This window comes from Pagrus major, chromosome 5 (genome assembly GCF_040436345.1).
Source record: "Pagrus major chromosome 5, Pma_NU_1.0".
In the NCBI taxonomy this organism is placed as follows: domain Eukaryota; kingdom Metazoa; phylum Chordata; class Actinopteri; order Spariformes; family Sparidae; genus Pagrus; species Pagrus major.
This window is the reverse complement of record NC_133219.1, coordinates 28404623-28423660: the sequence shown is the minus strand read 5'-3', so window position 1 is coordinate 28423660 and position 19038 is coordinate 28404623. Positions and strand designations below refer to the sequence as shown.

General features: G+C 39.3%; 1 protein-coding gene across 1 annotated transcript; it reads left to right on the top strand.

Moving 5' to 3' along the window:
• Nucleotides 1-2: 2 nt before the first annotated feature.
• Nucleotides 3-18276, top strand: enpep (glutamyl aminopeptidase). The gene is made up of 20 exons (XM_073466746.1): nucleotides 3-646; nucleotides 2244-2385; nucleotides 2854-2985; nucleotides 3108-3228; nucleotides 4606-4760; nucleotides 7726-7839; nucleotides 7952-8086; nucleotides 8232-8297; nucleotides 8409-8474; nucleotides 9200-9360; nucleotides 10136-10218; nucleotides 10501-10637; nucleotides 11562-11617; nucleotides 11700-11847; nucleotides 12915-12988; nucleotides 13200-13304; nucleotides 14085-14258; nucleotides 15989-16129; nucleotides 17633-17714; nucleotides 18099-18276. Exons 1-20 carry the CDS (start codon nucleotides 3-5, stop codon nucleotides 18243-18245), a joined length of 2883 nt encoding a protein of 960 aa, XP_073322847.1. The 3' UTR covers nucleotides 18246-18276.
• The last annotated feature ends 762 nt before the right edge of the window (nucleotides 18277-19038 follow it).

The window sequence follows — 19038 nt, the reverse complement described above, 5'->3', positions numbered from 1 at the left end:
TCATGGTTGAAAGCATGGACTTTGAGAAACAACAGAAGCGTTACTGCATCCGCACTAAGCATGTAGTCATCATCTGTGTGGTGGTAGTGGTGTGTTCTGTGGCGGTGGGTCTCGGGGTGGGCCTCTCCAGGTCAGACGCTACCACCACCACCACCACCACCACTCCCACATCAGCCCCGACAGCAGAGCCTACCCAGCCCCCTGCGCCTGGCAGGGGCCCCTGCGAGCCTACCACTGACTCCAGCGGGGACTGGAAGAATTTCCGTCTGCCAGACTACGTGAAACCAGTCCACTATAACCTGCACCTGGAGCCGGACATGGACAAAGACACCTATGGTGGGACCGTGGATGTCCACGTGGAAGTCAGCAAACCTACTCACCACTTGTGGCTTCACATTAGGGAGACGTTTGTCAGCGCTATGCCCAGGCTGAAGATGCTGAACAGCCAGGGGGGCGAGAAGGAGGTGCCAGTGAAGAGCTGTTTTGAATACAATACTCATCAGTATGTAGTGGTGGAGGCCACAGAACAACTGCCCGTCACAGGCCCAGGAGAGGTGTACGTGCTCAGTCTGGACTTCCAGGGCTGGCTCAACGGCTCTGTGGTGGGATTCTACAGGGTCATCTACACCGAGGATGGGGTCACCAAGTAAGTTCTGATTTGATTCAGTCATAAACACACACACACACACACACACACACACACACATAGGAAAGAGTGATCATGCAGACAGAACAGAGCTTCAGTCTTGTAAGGAAATGCTTATTTTGCACTAATTGTTACTCACATTATTCAGCATTTGTAAGCAGCAAGGGGAAAACAAATAGGTGTTCATAACACACTATAATGTAGTAGTAAGCAGATTGTATGCACTGTTTGTTCATTATTGTATTTATTAAAACATAAGCAGTACATAAACAGATAATGAACAATAAAATAACATAGAAATTATATAACATAATATATTTTCATGTGTTTTGAACACATATCAACAGTTTGAGACCCACCTGTGAATAAATTGTACACGTATAAAAACAGTTTAATACTGTAAGTAATGAATTGTTGGTGTGTGTAATCTACTATCTGTATGTGTGATTACTATGTTATACTATCTCAACAAGTATTCAATCAGTGTTTAGTCTAACTGTAAAATTCTAATTTAGTTAAATAACAAAACATCGTTGCTTCTGTTAAATGTAATCTAGGCTCAGTTTTCTGGAGTTAATACTAAGTTAAGTTAAAAAATATAGTATATAAGGTTTCTTCTCCTGCCGGTGCTCTTGACTGTAACACTTGTTCAAAGCTGTCATTGGTCCCCAGGCGCTGTTTGTGGCTGCCCACTGCTCGTCAGGGAGGGTTAACAGCAGAAAACAAGTTTCATATGCTGTACTGAGTATGATGTACCGTATGTGAGAATAAAGAATCTTCTCCTTTTAGTTGAAGTGATATGCCATTCTGAATCTATCTTTAGAGAAACTAACACTCTTCTCCTGTAGGTAGCTGCAAAAGGTTTGTAGTTTGCTCCTTCGTGGAGAGCAGCTGGGCTCGGCTTGGATACATGCTAGTTACAATGGATTCCAGAGATGACACATGTTTAGACTGTAGGAAAAATGACCAAAACATGTATATAAAGCTTTCCAACCCACTTCACAGACATAAGCCACGTCATTCCCATGTGTTCCAAACAGTTGTGTAATTGGCTAAATACACGACCTCATTCATACTGAGCATGTTGATGGACAGCAGCGATGTGGATTACACTGAAGAAGTGGGTTGAAGCATACAGTTCTGTAGAGTCTTTTTGCTACCATGAATACTAAATATCTAAACTTGACATAAAGCAGCAAGCAGCATGATAATTAATTAACCAATTAATAAATTACTCAAAATACAGATTTTGGACAGAGTATCATTCTAAAGTTTAGGTCTGCTAATGGTCCTTACTGTAATAGTACACACTACCCTGGTTGTATCTCTTTGGTCCACAGTGTTTGGTACCAAAGAACAAAATGATGCTTGATTTTCAGAAGTAGGTAGAATTCCCGAGGGGATCATTTTCAGGGGAAGCAGGCCTGTCTGATGCAGAATACCTGATGTGGTCCCTGTCAGAGATGACAAATTTGCATCTGAAACTATTTTATGTTGTTGTAGAGTATAACTCAAACTATACAAACTATAGTGAAAGATGTGTAGTACCATGTCTCAAACACTTTATGCAAAAATCTCTTCTTTATTTCATCCACAGAAAGATTGCTGCCACTGATCATGAGCCAACAGATGCTCGTAAGTCCTTTCCCTGCTTTGATGAACCCAATAAGAAGGCCACCTACAACATCTCCATTACTCATGATGATAACTATGAAGCTCTGTCTAACATGCCACAAGAGGTAGGTATCAATCATTTTAAATACATAGATGCTGTTTCATTTCAAAGGGCTAAACAGCCAAGAAAGTATCCACTCAATCTGTTAAAATTACATTAAAGGTTAGATATCTTGGGCATGCTCACAAAAGAACTGAAGCAGGGGTGAAAAAGGGGGTCCCTGCTCCGTCTTCCTATCAGCTTGACCTGAAAATGTTGAATTCAATTAGCCCCACTCATAACGACTAATAATTACAGATTCATTGTATGTACAGAACCACTTTGCCAAAAAAAGGAGCCTAAGTTCTCAAACTTTCCCATGGTTGAGGGAAAAAACAAAGAAAGAGGAAGCCAGGCTTGGAGTGAACACTGTGAATACTAATAGCAGAGGAATTCATCTTGTGTCTCTGTTTTTGGGCCAGGGGATCCACCCAGCTCCATAGTCTGAGAGACATCCACATTAACCCATTAGCCTTTCCCTCTGCCTCTCCAGAGCACCCAACAACTGCCTGGCAATAAAAAGAAGACCTCCTTTGCGCAGTCTGTTCCAATGAGTACCTATTTGGTATGCTTTGCTGTGCACCAGTTTCAATATGTGGAAAAAATTTCCGCCAAAGGAATTCCGGTGAGTTTACCATTATGTGTCACTATCAATGTCCTCTCTTTACAAGTATTGATGAAAAGATTTGATATTAACTTAAACAGACATATACCGTATACATCCACACTGTGTGTTTTGCTTCACAGTTGAGAATCTACGCTCAGCCAAGTCAGATAAGAACTGCAGAATACGCTGCCAACACAACCAAGGTCATCTTTGACTACTTTGAGGAATATTTCAACATGTCATACTCCATCTCAAAACTTGGTATGTTTAGACAAACTCTGATATAACCATGTTGCACTCTTATCACTCCTCGTCAAGCAGGAAACCGACTGCTTTTTTAACCAAAGCCTGTTATTTACATTCTACTATACTGTTATATACTATGTTAGGCATTTCTGATTTACAGTACTTAAACTTTTCCCGATGTTCCACTATTACAGTGAGGCACATACTATTAGGGTCACAGTGTTTTCCAAATAAGCAAAACTAATCTAAAAGTCCCCCACCATAGGATCCTCTTAATGCCTGTTACCTGGTCGGAATACAACTTATCCAGGTTTGATGAGTCATGAAATTAACACTATTTGTGCTGAGGATGAATTGAGGAGTCTCACAGCCTGAGGAGCCCAGACAGAGAAATTGTTGCGGCCCAGAAGACGTTCATCTAGGGGTTAATCCCCACATAATGCGTGGATTGATCTGGCCTAGACTCGGGCCGTTCTGGTTTATATAGTTTGCTCTTGGCTGACATCTGGCCATGCTTTGGCCTGCTTGTGGCTCAGATCAGCAAACAGGAGAAGACTGCCCGAGTGCCATCATTCCACGTGGTATATGGGCTAGATGAGGAAAATAAGCGGCTCCATAGTCTGGTGGTACAGCACGAAAAAAAATGTTTTTTGTTTCAGCATTGTCATATCACAGTTATTAATCTTCCATAGCCACAAATAGATACGTGACCTCATCACCATGCATCCTATAAACAGCTGGGTTTAGAAAAGAAAAACTTGTGTTTCTCTCACTCACTTCCAAAACAAATGCACAGTTGTGGAACTCATTCCACTCGGGGCCACCAGAATCAGTACAAAATAAATGTTTCTTGTAGCAGCTGAAAGAACTGAACACTCACAAAAAATAATCTTGAATGAACTTAAAGTAAATCAGTTATCTGAGCCATTACCCAATCCAGTGGAAGAAATCTGCCCAGGTAGGCATTATGGAGATAACTTATGATGGGATATCTGCAAATAAGAAACTCACCACAGTCTCTTATAAGCACTCATAGGTTGCACCTCATCAACAGACAGGAAATAAACATGCCTTTATGTCATCAGTAAACGTCATGTTAATCCACACAGTCAGTAAGTTTTCATCTTCCTTGTGTACAAGGGGGAAACACTCTAATGGTGGTGCTCCAGGAAAGATCAGATAGTTGTTTAAAACCACTTTTTAAATAATTCAATGAGGAGTTTCTTTGGGAATAAAGGATGCCTAATCCAACTTTGATGGCAATGTTGTAAGTAGTTGTCGTTGACAGTCTGTCTCACAAGAATTAATAAGGCAATAATACAATAAAACATGATAAGTGTGGAGAAGTGACAGGTGCTGACTTCAGTGGGCTCATGTGTGGTTTTGATCCAGATAAGATAGCCATTCCTGACTTTGGTACTGGTGCCATGGAGAACTGGGGCCTCATTACCTACCGGGAGACCAACCTGCTGTATGATGAGAACCAGTCGTCCTCCTACAACAAGCAGCGGGTGGCCAGTGTTATTGCCCATGAGCTGGTTCATCAGGTAACACTATCTGCTTATTATTTTCTGAAATACAGGATTTTTGTTCACTTTGCTGTGTTGCATATACACCAATCAGCAAAAACATTAAAACCACTGAACAAGTGTACCCCCCCAAGGCTCGGCATTAGCTGATGGCAGTGGCCCCCCTAGTAGGACAGTGCACCCTGCCACGCCACAAAAACCATTCAGGAATGGCTCAAGGAACATGACAAAGAGCTCAAAGTGCCAACTGTCAGTGGTTTTAATGTTTTGGCTAATCGGTGTATCTGTAACTGGAGTTCAGTGGTGGAAATAAATGTCCTGAATTTCCTCATGGGCTGAACTTTTGTTAAGTATGTGTGCTTGAGTTCATCCTTTTCCTCCTCCTTTATACTTCTACATCACTGTATTTCAGAGCCAGATAAAGCCACTCTATTAGAGTAGCATCAAGGTAATATCACTCTTCAGAGGCACCAAATCCAACATTATAATGCAGGGCCAGAGTATAAAGGCTCAGAAATTAAGTTTTAAATTGGGGAATTTAGTCTACCAGCAAAGGTCTTTCAATTGGAACTTTTAATCAATTCTTCCAAAATGATCCAGACATACCTGATGGTGATGACAAATAACTCATCCAGACATGTATTTAAATATTAGAGATATGTGGAATGTATGCCATCTTTCCAAATAAGCTTCTTCAACAGAGTCCAAAAGTCTGATACCACTGGTCAAAATTCTTCTATTTCACATTTGTCTCAAATGTTATACTATTTTTTACAAGTGATAATATCAGCTTAACAATTGACTGAAGTTGAATCTTTGACAAATGAACATGAACTTCAGAATATCTTTGTATTTGGTTTGTCCTCATTTTGCTTTAATCACTTCATCCAGTTGAGCTGCATGGACTCCACACGTTATTGTAAAACCTGCTGACTCATGTTATGTCTGACAGTGTCGACAAAGCTTCTTGTGATGTCACAGACTGATGGTCTTTCTCAGTCTTCAAGTGTCCCATAAATGTTCAACTTTTCACTCAAAAGTTTATATTATATTGTTAAACTGATGATGTAATTTGTACTGAACAAAAAAAAGTCATACATTCGAAAAACTTTAAAATAGAAGTGCTTTGACTTCTCACCAATAATTCAGGACTGATAGAGTTCACTTACACCATTTAATTTATATCCACAAACTGCTGAAAAGTTGTGACAATGTGATGGAGGAGCGGTAAAATCGCATCATATAAAGACATATGATCATCAGTATTGTGTATAGAAATTTAATCATGCTGCTCAGATTAACAGATTGCCCTACTATTAGAACCAGTGGCACAAACAAACAGTAAAGTTGAAGGAAGACCATCCTGGTGAGTAACCCTAGCGATTGTAACTGTGCTGAGCAGTTTAATATCACTAGAGGTAGTGAAGAAGAAGAATTAAAATAAATAATATATTCCCCGACCAGTTCCTTTAGATGTCTCAGTGTATACAGTTAAATGCCTTTTACCATGAAAAGATAAAATAGTTGTGGATGTAGTAATGTTTGAAGAGACCTCAATGATGTGCATTGATCACTAAATCTCCTCCACTGCCAAGAGTGTTTAACAATTAAAAACCTTTTATCTATTTGTCACATGGACAAGATTGAAAATGAAATGTCATTTGAGTTCAGAATTGTAAATGTTTAAATTCCTTTATGAGCTATTGTTAAGCTTTTTATGATACACGATCCAGAGTCTTTTCTTTCCATGATATCAGCTGGTTTACTGTAATGGGAGATAAGAGGCTTTGAGGGAGTCAATAAAGATTTATGAACTTTGCAGAATAAGGAATCAGCAGTGGTTTATTTTGAATATGATGATGTACAAATAGTCCTTTGGTTGGCAGTTTTTATGGGGCCTTCATCTCACATGTATGGAACAATAAACCTTAGACCTTTACAATACTGAGAAAATGCTGTAAACACACATAAGGTGGATTACCGCTGTTTCAAGTCCTTCAGACACCATGTTGGCCCAAGCTTTGTCCTGTCTGGTTTGTGGTAGTTTGATTGATTTCAGCTCATTCAAATTAATTTCATCCATCCAGAGCACGGCAAGAGATATAGCTTGTGTGATTATATGCACATTCTTTTTCGTACTTTCTCTTTCCTGGCACAAACACTGTTTTTATCAATTCTACTCAGCTGTTTAAGTATGATTGAGTTGGCATCAATAGAGCTCAACATGTCCTGCATGTATTTCACATCCAAAGCCAGACACAACCCTGATAATACACAAGATAGCTGAAAATAAATTGTGGTCTTCTCTAATTTAAATTGAACTGAAGTTCACACTGGTCTGCACCTCGTTGTGGGTGCTTCTCAATCTCAAACACTGTCAAATTGAAAGCCTGCCAGGAAATTAGTGGACTAGCCCTTTTGAACTGCTAAAAAATCTGTATACAACAGGGTCACATAACAAATGAAACATTTTTAACTCCTTCATGCTACATAAACATAGAACATGTATACAGTTATTAATAAACATATCAACATAAACAGGTAGAGCATTGTTTGAATTTGTGTCCACTGTCCATCCACTCTGACTGTGTGTGGGCCCCAGGCATCAATGACATAAACACAGAGTCCATCTCTCCTCGTCCTGCTGCAGCGGTCTGTTGGCTCAGAACAGGGCGCTTAATCCAAAGTGCTGCTGCATCTGCATAGCTAAAGTTAGCAGAAAGTGTTGAGTTTCATTGAGGGTAGCTGTCCAGAGACCCTCAATGTGTGCAAAACAGCAGAAATTAGAAATGAAGGCCTCTCTCTAATGCACAGTGAGCCTGTATCAAATAAAGGCTTGATTCTCTCTGCAGCCAAATGGGGAGTCAAAAGGGGCCCATATCTTATTTTTACCCCAGGGAACAGGTTAAGCAGTCCCTGCAGATTCTGTGTGTAATTTCCTTTATTGGGATCCTCAGAACTCATGTCATTTCTGTTTTTTCAGTGGTTTGGGAACATCGTGACTATGGATTGGTGGGATGATCTCTGGCTAAATGAGGGCTTTGCCAGTTTCTTTGAGTACATCGGTGTGGAGAGGGCTGAACCAGACTGGGGCATGGTGAGTTCTCCTATGAAGATGCAACTAGCTATTAGTCCCATTGACAGTAGACCAGTCATTTTGAGATCTTCAGTAACCTGAAACCTGCCATTTGTCCTCCTGTGGTATACAGCGAGACATCATGATCATTAGTGATGTGCTTCCTGTTATGGTGGATGACGCCCTCCTCTCCTCTCACCCAATAATTGTGAATGTCTCGAGCCCAGCAGAAATCACGTCTGTGTTTGATACCATCTCATACAGCAAGGTACAATTACTGGAAAACCTCACACAGTAAAGGTTCAATCTAAGAGTCAGAAAAATACTATATGCATAACATTACCAACATGGTAATGACAATTTACCAAGCAACAAAATACTATTTGTAATGACAATAATCCACCTGTATCCAGGGAGCTTCTATTCTCAGGATGCTGGAGGACTGGATGGGTAAAGACAACTTCAGAGATGGCTGTCGAGTAAGTGAATGACTGATATTTGCCAATGGATGTAATTTTTTAAATAGTGTCAATGCAGGTTTTCCAGCAGCTCACTGATAAAAGCCAATTTTCTTTTTCTTCTTTCCCCAGAAATATTTGAAAGACTTCGAGTTCAAGAATGCTAAAACAGCCAACTTCTGGGCATCTCTCGCTGATGTATGTTCTTACTTTATCAGTTTTATACATACTTTTTGTACAAGGGCAGATTACTACCCAGTTATTAAAAGATAATTAACTTGGGCAAGAATTCTTTACTTTCTGAGGTGAGAAGATGGATATCAATCACATGTCTGTGTGTTAAGTACAGAGCTAGTTTCAGGATGTGGTTAGCCAAGCTAAGCATTAAGACCAGGAGCAGGAGAAAAACTGCTAGCCTGGCTCAAAGTTTAAAAAATAACCATTAAAGCTCACTGATTAACATGTTGTATCCTGCTGGTTCAATCTTTACAGAAACAGAGATAGAACTGGAGCAGACTCTTGAAAAACAGTGTGTCCATCTGCTCAGTACTTCCTTTTACTGTCTTTGTGTCTGTACCCAGGGGCCAGATGTCTCATAATCTGCCCATACCTGGAAGCTGCATACAGTCAGTACACAGCTCTAGCACATGCCACCATAAACTACAAATTGTCATTTTACATCTCTGGAATGATGAAGTGTGTTAATTAGTGAGCTTTAGAGGTGTTGGTAGTTATATTTTTTAACTTTGGACAGACACAGGCTAACTCCTCTGCTTCCAGTCTTTATGCTAAGCTAGGCTAACCACATCCTGAATCCTAAACATCTCACTCTCAGAAAGAAAACAAATGAGAAATGTTGAAATAATGTTTTAAGCTCTGTGAACATCTCTGAAGAATAGCCAACATCTCCTCTCTGGTCTCAGGTGAGTAAGTTGCCGGTTGCAGAGGTAATGGATACATGGACCAAACAGATGGGTTATCCTGTGCTGGACTTGTCTGTCACAGAGACTAATGCCAAGCTGAATCAGAAGCGTTTCCTCTTGGATCCTAATGCAGATGTCGGCCAGCCTCCTACACCTCTTGGGTCAGTGATACAAAGATGATAAAAAGTACAATCCTGAGAGCTGTTTACACTGGATAAAGATGGCAACATCCTATTGTATTGTATTATATCATTACCCATCAAACAATACAAAAGGTACAAAAGTCAGATTTGGCTGTGTTTCTATTATGAAAAAGGTTCTTACTAATTTAATCTGATATACTATTTAAAGATATGGTGCTCAAAAGTCTAATATTGGGTTTAGACCCACTTCCTTCATAATCTTTGCCCTGTTTTGATTTTTGCCTGGTACACTAAACTCTGTAGAGTTAGTAAGACACTAAAGGTTAATTTGATATGTCTTGGTGTTACGACCAGGGCCTACGGGAAACACTGGTGCAACATGAAAATGTATAGTTTAAGAATTACATTGGTAGTTCATGATAACAGGCTTAAAACCTGGTGTTTGAGAACCAGGTATTATTGAATGATAATGTGGTTGTAAGAGATAATACACTTTTCATAGTTAACATATGCTCATGTTAGAATTCAGATGTACCAAAGTAAACATATTTTTATGCATGTATCAAAATGGATCCATTTAAGCTACACTCATCAATATTTTTATATTCATAATGGGTAAACTGACAATATGTATTTTTTATATGTATGTATGTATACATATTTGTGTGTGTGTGTGTGTATATATATATATATATATATATACATATATATATATATATATATATATATATATATATGTTAGTAGGTTTTGTGTTGTAGTGCATTAATGACCATGAATGTGTCTCTGTTCCAGGTACCGGTGGACCATTCCAATCAAATGGCACTCTGTGAAAAGCGACAAGAATATGTTGGCGATGTTTGACAAGAACAGCTCAGGTAGCATGCTCAGCCTAAGTATTTTCTCATTAAAAGACATTCAAAATAATCAAAAACATGTGATCAGCACCAAGCTTTTAAGCCAGCCAATGACACAAGTATGTCAAATGTTTTCTCATGATGAAGATGAGTAAATAGATGACAGCTTTCAGATAAATTTGAAAGAGCCAAAATAAAGTGTATTTACATATATGGACTCAGATGGTCCAGACTGTCCAGCTTGAATGTTAGTTTGCACTCACTTTCACCCTAATGCTGTCACAATGACTGTATTGTTTTCAGAGCATGTCATCAGTGACTACTCACCCTCAGTGGACGGGCTGCTGAAGGTTAACAATGATCACATTGGATTCTACAGAGTCAACCATGACAGCAACATGTGGATCACCATCAGTAACCAGCTTCAAGACAACCACACGGTAAAGTTGTACATAAGTACAAACATGTGTCAATATGTTAAACTGATCTGAAGTATTCTGAGAGAAAAGTTGCAATTATGAAACAAAAGTAATTTTGAGATGAAGTCACAACATTACTGCTGAAATCTGAATCATTGGAGAGGAAATTGCTAAAACATACACATTGAAACACGTGTGGCAAAGACTTCAACCCCAAAGTGCGACACTGAGATGGTCAGAGACATAAACGTTCTTAGAAGTATTAATCAGCCAAGTATTAAAAAGCCAGGCAATCAATCAACCAGGAGATCAATCAGAGAAGCCAAACTTAAGAGACAGGCGAAGAATCACTGAATCAGGAAACAGGCAAAGGATTGAGCTGGCAAGATCCACAGCTTGAATCAATGAAGGATGGAAGGACAGATGCAGACTAGACAAATGGCAGAGTAGTAGTAAATATGTGAAATGTCAGAGGGGGTCAGTGCACTGCAGGAGGGAAGCTGGAGGGCAGATACTGTGAACAATGAAAGGAATGAATGTCATCATCTGGCTGGAGTTGCTCTCAAAATGCAGAACCAAAATGGACTCTTCATGACACATAATTGTTTGTTATCTATGTTCTGTCATTTTATGGGTAGGGTTACCAAAACCGTAATCCTCAAAGAACCGCTCTTACAGGCTGTTCAGACCCGGTATCAACATGGTTCCCGAGTGAGCCAATCACAAGTTTATCTTCATATTAAGCAAGAAGTGAGATCTCATCACAAGTGGTCACTAGAGACGCATGTAAAGACGCTTGTTAATGTCAGGTGTGAACTGACAAACTGAGAGTTGTCCACTCAGGACAGCTGGTAATACCAGGTGTGAATTACCTTGTATTGTTATATTAATCTTCCATTTGAAGATAAATCTTCTATAATCTTCTTATTCTTCTTTCTTAAACAGGAGTTTGATGCAGCTGATCGAACAAGCTACATTGATGATGTTTTTGCTCTTGCAAGGTAAGATTTCACCTCAAATGGGAACATTCATGTCGCCAATCATATACAGAGATTGTAAATACTTTTTCATTTCCCTGTTCAGGGCTGACATTATAGATTATGGCAATGCCTTCAACCTCACCAAGTACCTGACAGATGAAACTGACTACATAGTCTGGGAACGTGTGGACTCCTCTATCAGCTATGTTCGGGACATGCTCTTGGGCAAGGAACTCTACCCGAAGTTTCAGGTAAGTAAGAGGCCTGCTGACTCTTCTTCCATGTGCAGAGCTATCAAATTTCAATCTTAAAAACTTCACCTTAGTTTATCGAGTTTATCTGCAGCCCAAACTTTAAACTAACCACAAAATCAAAACAAACTCATAAATCAAGTCAGTGGTATAATGATGTGGTTGGTATGCAAAAGTGTCAGTGAATTGCATGTTTTGATTTAAGCAGCTTTAAGAGAAAACATCTGTCTTAAACATTCAATGTAATAGTTACAGTAAATATACAGGTGAGTTTCTGAAGCATTTCTGGAGGTCTGATTAAGATGCCCAACAGCTTCAATCAAGCCTAATCTTATATCAAACTCAATAGCCCTGCATCGCTCTAAGATTTAAACCACCCATAACTGCTTAACCAGAGTTTAAGCTCAGCAGGTCTGTAACAGAAAACCACTATGAGAACAAACAATACAGATGGACTCACTGTCTTTATCTGTTGTGGAAGAATATTCTTTTTAGAATCTGCATCAAATTACAGCCTGCTCACTCATAGATATCAGCCACCTAAATACACCGGATTTTTATAAATCAAGATGCATTATTCAAGATGCATTATTCCCTATGAAATTAACCAACATCTCAAAACGTCCTATCTCACAATATTACAGAAAGTGAGGAAATATTCCTGGATCCGTCTCTTTATCTGGATCAACACCAAAAGTTAATGGAGTCTATTCTGGGCCGAGACACATCCTCCATCCAGGTTTAGTGGAAATCTGTTCAGTAATTTTAGTGTAATCCTGCTGACAAACCAACCAGCCAACAAACAAGGGGATATGGGTGAAAACACAACCTCATGGCGGAGATACTGAGCCAACTTAAAAGAAAAATGTTCCTAGAAACACATAGCTACCTTTTCCTTGATTTACCAAAACTTATGGGGGTCCTTGTTATGTGTTGAAAACTTGAATTCACCCTGTTATAAGATGCTGTACCATCAATCATGTAGAAAGAGACAGACTGGGTAAGTAAGGGTTTGTATAGTTCCCTGGTGATATTAAGAACCATGTTTTTGATTTTTTTTTCTCTAGAAACTGTTTGGTGACCATGTTCATTCAATCGCAACAAAACTTGGATGGATTGATGAAGGGACACAGACAGAGAGGTACAGCAGGAACAGTGTACAGTTAGACTCACGTCCATTAGACACCTCAGATCCTTCCTTTGTCTCCTTTACATTCTACAGTCAGTAAAGCTGATAACACTAACAATATTATTGCTGTTGGACTTTCATGCTAACCCATGCACTCATTTACCACCAATGTAAAATGGTTGGTTGGAGATCCTGTCATGTGACTATTGGATGTGTCTGGCAGGTTACTGAGGGAGACTGTGCTTGGCATTGCTTGTCAGATGGGAAGTCAGGAGACTCTGAATGAAGCCTCTCGCATCTTTGACCAGTGGATTAATGGAGAACTCAGGTATAAATCCTGTGGATTATTTGTGGTCAATTTTCCTTACAGCCAGTCAATGAATTATTATGAAGTAACAAACGGTAATGTAAGTGTATTTGCATCATCCATGTGTATAATCAGCAGAGCAGACATCAGGATATAGAGGACTTGGGCAACCACAGTGTGTTCTGCCATCTAGTGTCAGCCCCGTAATTGTGGAGTGGTGACTCAGTGACAGCAGCATGGCTACTTGTATTAAAGATAGTAAACAGTGGCCCCCAGTTACTGATGCTGGTACCTCATGTGGATGGCCACAGCTATTTACCTACTACCTAGTTTGCATAGTCAAGAACTGCATTTAATAATTTTACATCAAAGACCAGTTACATTAAAGGTGCACTATGTAGTATTGAAGAATAAATATTAATCAGAAGGGAAATATCCTCAGTGCCTGAACAAGCTGAATAATCAAGCTGACCTTAAAGGACAACACAACTTCATACTGTTTTACTTTGTTTATATGTGGCAGACCCTGCCACCTTTCTAGCTTCAAACAGTGTTCTGCGACCTTATTTTCCTCTGAGAACAGCTTGTTTATTAAGTTAGTAAATATTTCTGAGTTTGTATTATTACCTCATTAATATTGTAAATATTAAAATTCTTAGTTTGAATTACTTTTCCAAAACTACAAAGTGCCCCTTTAATGAAAAGTCTAAAAATACAAATTCACATAGCTATTGTTTTTAGAATATGTTTTATCATTTCTGGTAACCTGTTCTCAAAATGTCTTGGCTTGTGGACCTGCAGCAGTGTAGCAGTGAACCTGAGGCTGCTGGTCTATCGCTACGGCATGAGGAACTCAGGGACGGAAGAAAAGTGGAACACAATGTTCCAGAGGTACAAAGATACGCCTTTGGCTCAAGAGAAGGACAAGCTGCTGTACGGACTGGCATCTGTGAAGAACGTGACGCTCCTCTACAAGTAATTAACACACAACTTCTTAACAGAATGGTTGGTATGATAGACAAACAGAGAATGTAAAGGTAGACAGGGAGGTACAGGGGGCTCAAAAGCAAAATCACATGGCAACAAAAGAACTCCAAAACTGGTAGAAGTTTATACTCCTTTTCTAAACAATTCATTGACCACTGCAGTGTTTTGAACAGGCATCAATCAGGTCACCTCTCACAGGTGGATATCACCAGTTAATTCATCAGCAGGATTGGTGATACCTGATCAATGAAGTTTGATGACATCATGAAGTAGTGTGGGAGCATGTCTTCATTGCTGATGGAAATTAATATTCATGCTCCTTCATGAGTAAGCAATAAGAACAATAGATAACAATAGTAGCTAGCTAGTCCACCATCCTCCTCATTCCTCACTCTCTGACATATCTGGTGTTACCTGTGTTTCCCCACAAGTTACAGCAACTAAAGGCGGTAAAGGGGATACGATGCTATCCAAATAAAATGCAACATAACCTTGAATAGAATTACAGATTTCTCTAGTTTGAACTTTGTAGGAAACATCTGGGGTGATGTCAGTACAAGTCCTCAACAAAATGTCTAACAAAGGTCTAGGTTTTAGACATTTATAATGCAGAAATGTCACATATTATTGACTTTGACTTGTGTTACAGAGAATAAAATCAAACTTTCTTGTGTATTCACAAGTCCGGGAGTGAGGGAAACGCTGAATGAGGGTTTATTTGAAGATAAAGATCAGAACATCACTGCAGATGATTGTTATATGAAGTTATATCTTAAGCTCCATTTGGCTGGGAGGTGGGTATTAACATTCACCTTCAAGTCATGTTTGTGTCCACCTGATGAAGGTAAGTCTAAAATTCACTTTGCTTTTAGTCATAAAACAACCACAAAAATGACTTTACTGTCTGGTTGGTTGAACAGTAACATGTGATACTGAATCCCTTGATAAAGATCAAGGTTGTTCAGGTGATAAAGTGACAACTGTTTAAACATAAACCACACAAGGAAGTCATTTATATTTACAGTGCATCTTTGTTATGTCTTCAGAAAAGTTTATCTAACCTGGATGTTTGATTCCAACATGTGATTATTTAATGTGTGTTGGCCCCTTGCACCTTATTTTAAATAAATAAAATAAAATAAAGAAACGTACAAAAACTCAACAATTTCTTTGGTGAGAACAATGTTGTCATGACTGATAGAACAGATGTGCAGAGCAATGAAGGTAAAACCTACTATAAGGTGCTGTAAACATGCTTTGGACTGGGTGGTGTGGTGTTGAAAACAATGAGCCTCATGGACTATTTCCAACCTGCTGCCCGGCAGACACTTTGCTTTTGTAATCAGACACTCATATTGGAAAGCACAGTTATTAGCTATATCTTCCACAGTTAGACAAGAAAATCAGTGCAATGTAACAGAGAGAGAAGACACTGATTTCTCATTCATAAAAATATAGAATTTTGGATGTTCGTTCTTGGGAACACATTTATGATGTTTCAAACGTATGTATTAAACTTTTAGTTTTTAATGTTTTATTAGAAATATATAGAATTTGATTTAAACAAATGTGGTGTGACAACAACATTTCAGTTAGCGTTGTAACACCTGTTTTTGTTTCAATCTTATAATATGACAGGACTTTGCATCACCTAGTGCAGCTTTTAAGTCATTCTGAAGAGTACATCTGCAGAGAATAACCTTTAATCTGTGCTACAGACTCCTGGAGGCTGCAAAAGACGAGAGTGTGATAAGGAGTCAGGATCTGTTCACTGTGGTGCGCTACGTGTCCTACAACCCAGAGGGGCAGAGCATGGCCTGGGACTGGACCACACTCAACTGGGACTACCTTGTCAACAGGTGAGTAAAACAAGGTCCATTACCTGACAGACAGAAGTGGCAACAGAAACAAGCTGAGACATTTAGCAAGAAAGGAATGAGACCCCAGAACAAATTGAACTTTTAAGCTCCATTATTTAGCTCCGCCAAGGAGGTTGTGTTTTTACCTGTGTCCGTTTGCTGGTTGGTTGGTTGGTTTGTCTGCAGGGTTACACAAAAACTACTGAACAGATTTCCATGAAACTTACAGTAGATGGAGGATGGGTCTCAGCCCCATTAACTTTTGGTGCAGAACCAGATAAAGGGACAGACTGAGGGGGCACTTTACATTGCCAGATAAGGTGTCTTTCCACAATGGCGGAATAAATTCTCAAGGAACAGTGTATGGATCTGGAAGAAAAAAATGAGGTGTATTAAGATGGCTGGTATCTATGAGTCAGTACAGTTTGATGCAGATCCTAATAAAAATCCAGATCTGGAGGAGGTATACGCTCTACTGACTACCATTCTAATGATTCTTCTTGTCACTTGTAGTCAACATGACAAGATATTAACATTTATGTATGATCACATTAGTGGCCTGCAAAGAATCTTAAATGCAAAGCATGTAATTTCTACCACTAGGGGTCTGATGACATCATGAAGTAGTGTGGGATCATGTCTTCATTGTTAAACAACCAACATTGCCGATGAAAATTAATATTCATGCTCCTTCATGAGTAAGCAATAAGAACAATAGATAACAATAGTAGCTAGCTAGTCCACCACCCTCCTTCCTCACTCTCTGACATATCGGGTGTTACCTGTGTTTCCCCACAAGTTACAGCAACTAAAGGAAATGTCACATATTATTGACTTTGACTTGTGTTACAGTGAATAAAATCAAACTTTCTTGTGTACTCACAAGTCCGGGAGTGAGGGAAACGCTGAATGAGGGTTTATTTGAAGATATAGATCAGAACATCACTGCAGATGATTGTTATATGAAGTTATATCTTAAGCTCCATTTGGCTGGGAGGTGGGTATTAACATTCACCTTCAAGTCATGTTTGTGTCCACCTGATGAAGACAAGTCTAAAATTCACTTTGCTTTTAGTCATAAAACAACCACAAAAATGACTTTACTGTCTTGTTGGTTGAACAGTAACATGTACACCACAGCACCATGTGATACTGAATCCCTTGATAAAGATCAAGGTTGTTCAGGTGATAAAGTGACAACTGTTTAAACATAAACCACACAAGAAAGTCATTGTTGATAAGGATGAGGCAGAGCAGAGTGTCTTATGAACTGTGTTATGTAAAGTTGTCACCTTACACACACACACATGACATTTCAAAAGCCAAAACATGTTCAAGTATAAAGACGTGCCTTCAGTTTGTGGAAATCAAGAATGCTTTTTCTGACACAATGTGTTGAAGCCTTTTCATTGTTTCACCTACAGTGTAATGTCCCATCAAAAACATGTGTTTTGTTCTTATTTGTTGTAATATATAATATAATGAGTTTTTTTTTCTAAACAGGTACACCATCAATGACAGGAACCTTGGTCGCCTCCCGGGCCAAATCACCACTACCTACAACACAGAGCTCCAGCTATGGAAGGTTAGCACTCGCCCTACTTGGGATGTCATTTTTAAAACATACAGGTTTCTTTTTAGTTTATTAGTCTTAGCATGTTTGGTTTCAGCAAGTTTTCCTGTATTTAGAGTTTCAGCTAGAAGTTGTGTTTTTTGCCATATTTCCAAGATGATGTTTGGATCAAATTAGGAGGTATGAGAAGTTTAAATGGACACACTGTTAAACCTTGTCACCATTAGAGTCATAGATTAAAGCCTCACAATGTTTTGGATGGAGCATTACTTAATGATGGAAATATAAAGGAAATAAAATGTCTGATTTTGTGATATTGTTTGAGTCAAAGTAGGCAGAGATTCCCGATTTGTGTTCAGGCTTCTGGTAACAAGTCTCTACATGCTGGTTTTGTAGATGGAACATTTCTTCAGTCAAACACCAAATGCTGGAGCTGGGGAGATGCCCCGGCAGCAGGCTCTGGAGAGAGTGAGGAACAACATCGAATGGATCAGGAGGAATGAGAACGAGATCAGCGCGTGGCTGGAGAACAACGTCGCCTGAAACAGCAGCACATCTGCAAAACACTGCAGGGATACAGACGCACTGTATATAGTTTAAATTACCAGTTCTTCAACATATTTTTGTGAATTTTTAACTTATGAAAGAAATCTGAATTATTTTGTTTTCATCAAGTCACAAATGCAAATATTAGGGATGTAATGATACCAAAAACTCATGGTATAATATCATCACGATTTATAGTCCACGGTACGATATTTATCACAATATTAAAAACAAGAAAAGAAAAGATGACCTGAGCAATGTCCTTTAATAATAAATGTGATGTGTACAGCATTTATTATTTGTATACAATTTGTTTTTACTAGCGGTACTTCTGCTGTTCTTCTTTAGTATAGTACAAGTAGCCTAACCATGTGTGCATGTGTGAAAAGTAGCTATTGGACTTTGTACAAATGCAAAACAATACAATTGTATATAATTGTATTGTCTGGACTTTCGCAGCTGCAGTGTCTCTGGGCTTGCTAGGTGAAGCAGACAGGACAAGTGGCGGAGCAGCAACAGGACAGCCCAGTGGACAGCCAGCCTGCTTGCTCCACCTAAAGAGCCTAGAGACACTCTTGCAGCGAAAAGCGGCTGCGGAGAATGAGTGAAGAGGTCGGTATGTTACTACAGATGATTACCGGAGCTTGTGTGTAAGATAACAGTTTGAGTCAAGCACTGAGAATGAAACCAATGAAGCCAACCAATCAGAGGCGGAGTAGGGCAGGTCTTGTGAGAACTGTCTTCTTGAGCAGTATGACTGCGCCCTCTGCTGTTCAAACAGGACAACACA

Bases quoted from the DNA above. Each gene is read 5' to 3' on its own strand.
- enpep (XM_073466746.1), top strand. From the start codon at position 3: ATGGTTGAAAGCATGGACTTTGAGAAACAACAGAAGCGTTACTGCATC. The intron at 4,761-7,725 runs GTAACACTATCT...CTGTTTTTTCAG, and splicing joins CCCATGAGCTGGTTCATCAG to TGGTTTGGGAACATCGTGAC. The intron at 13,305-14,084 runs GTATAAATCCTG...GTGGACCTGCAG, and splicing joins TGGATTAATGGAGAACTCAG to CAGTGTAGCAGTGAACCTGA.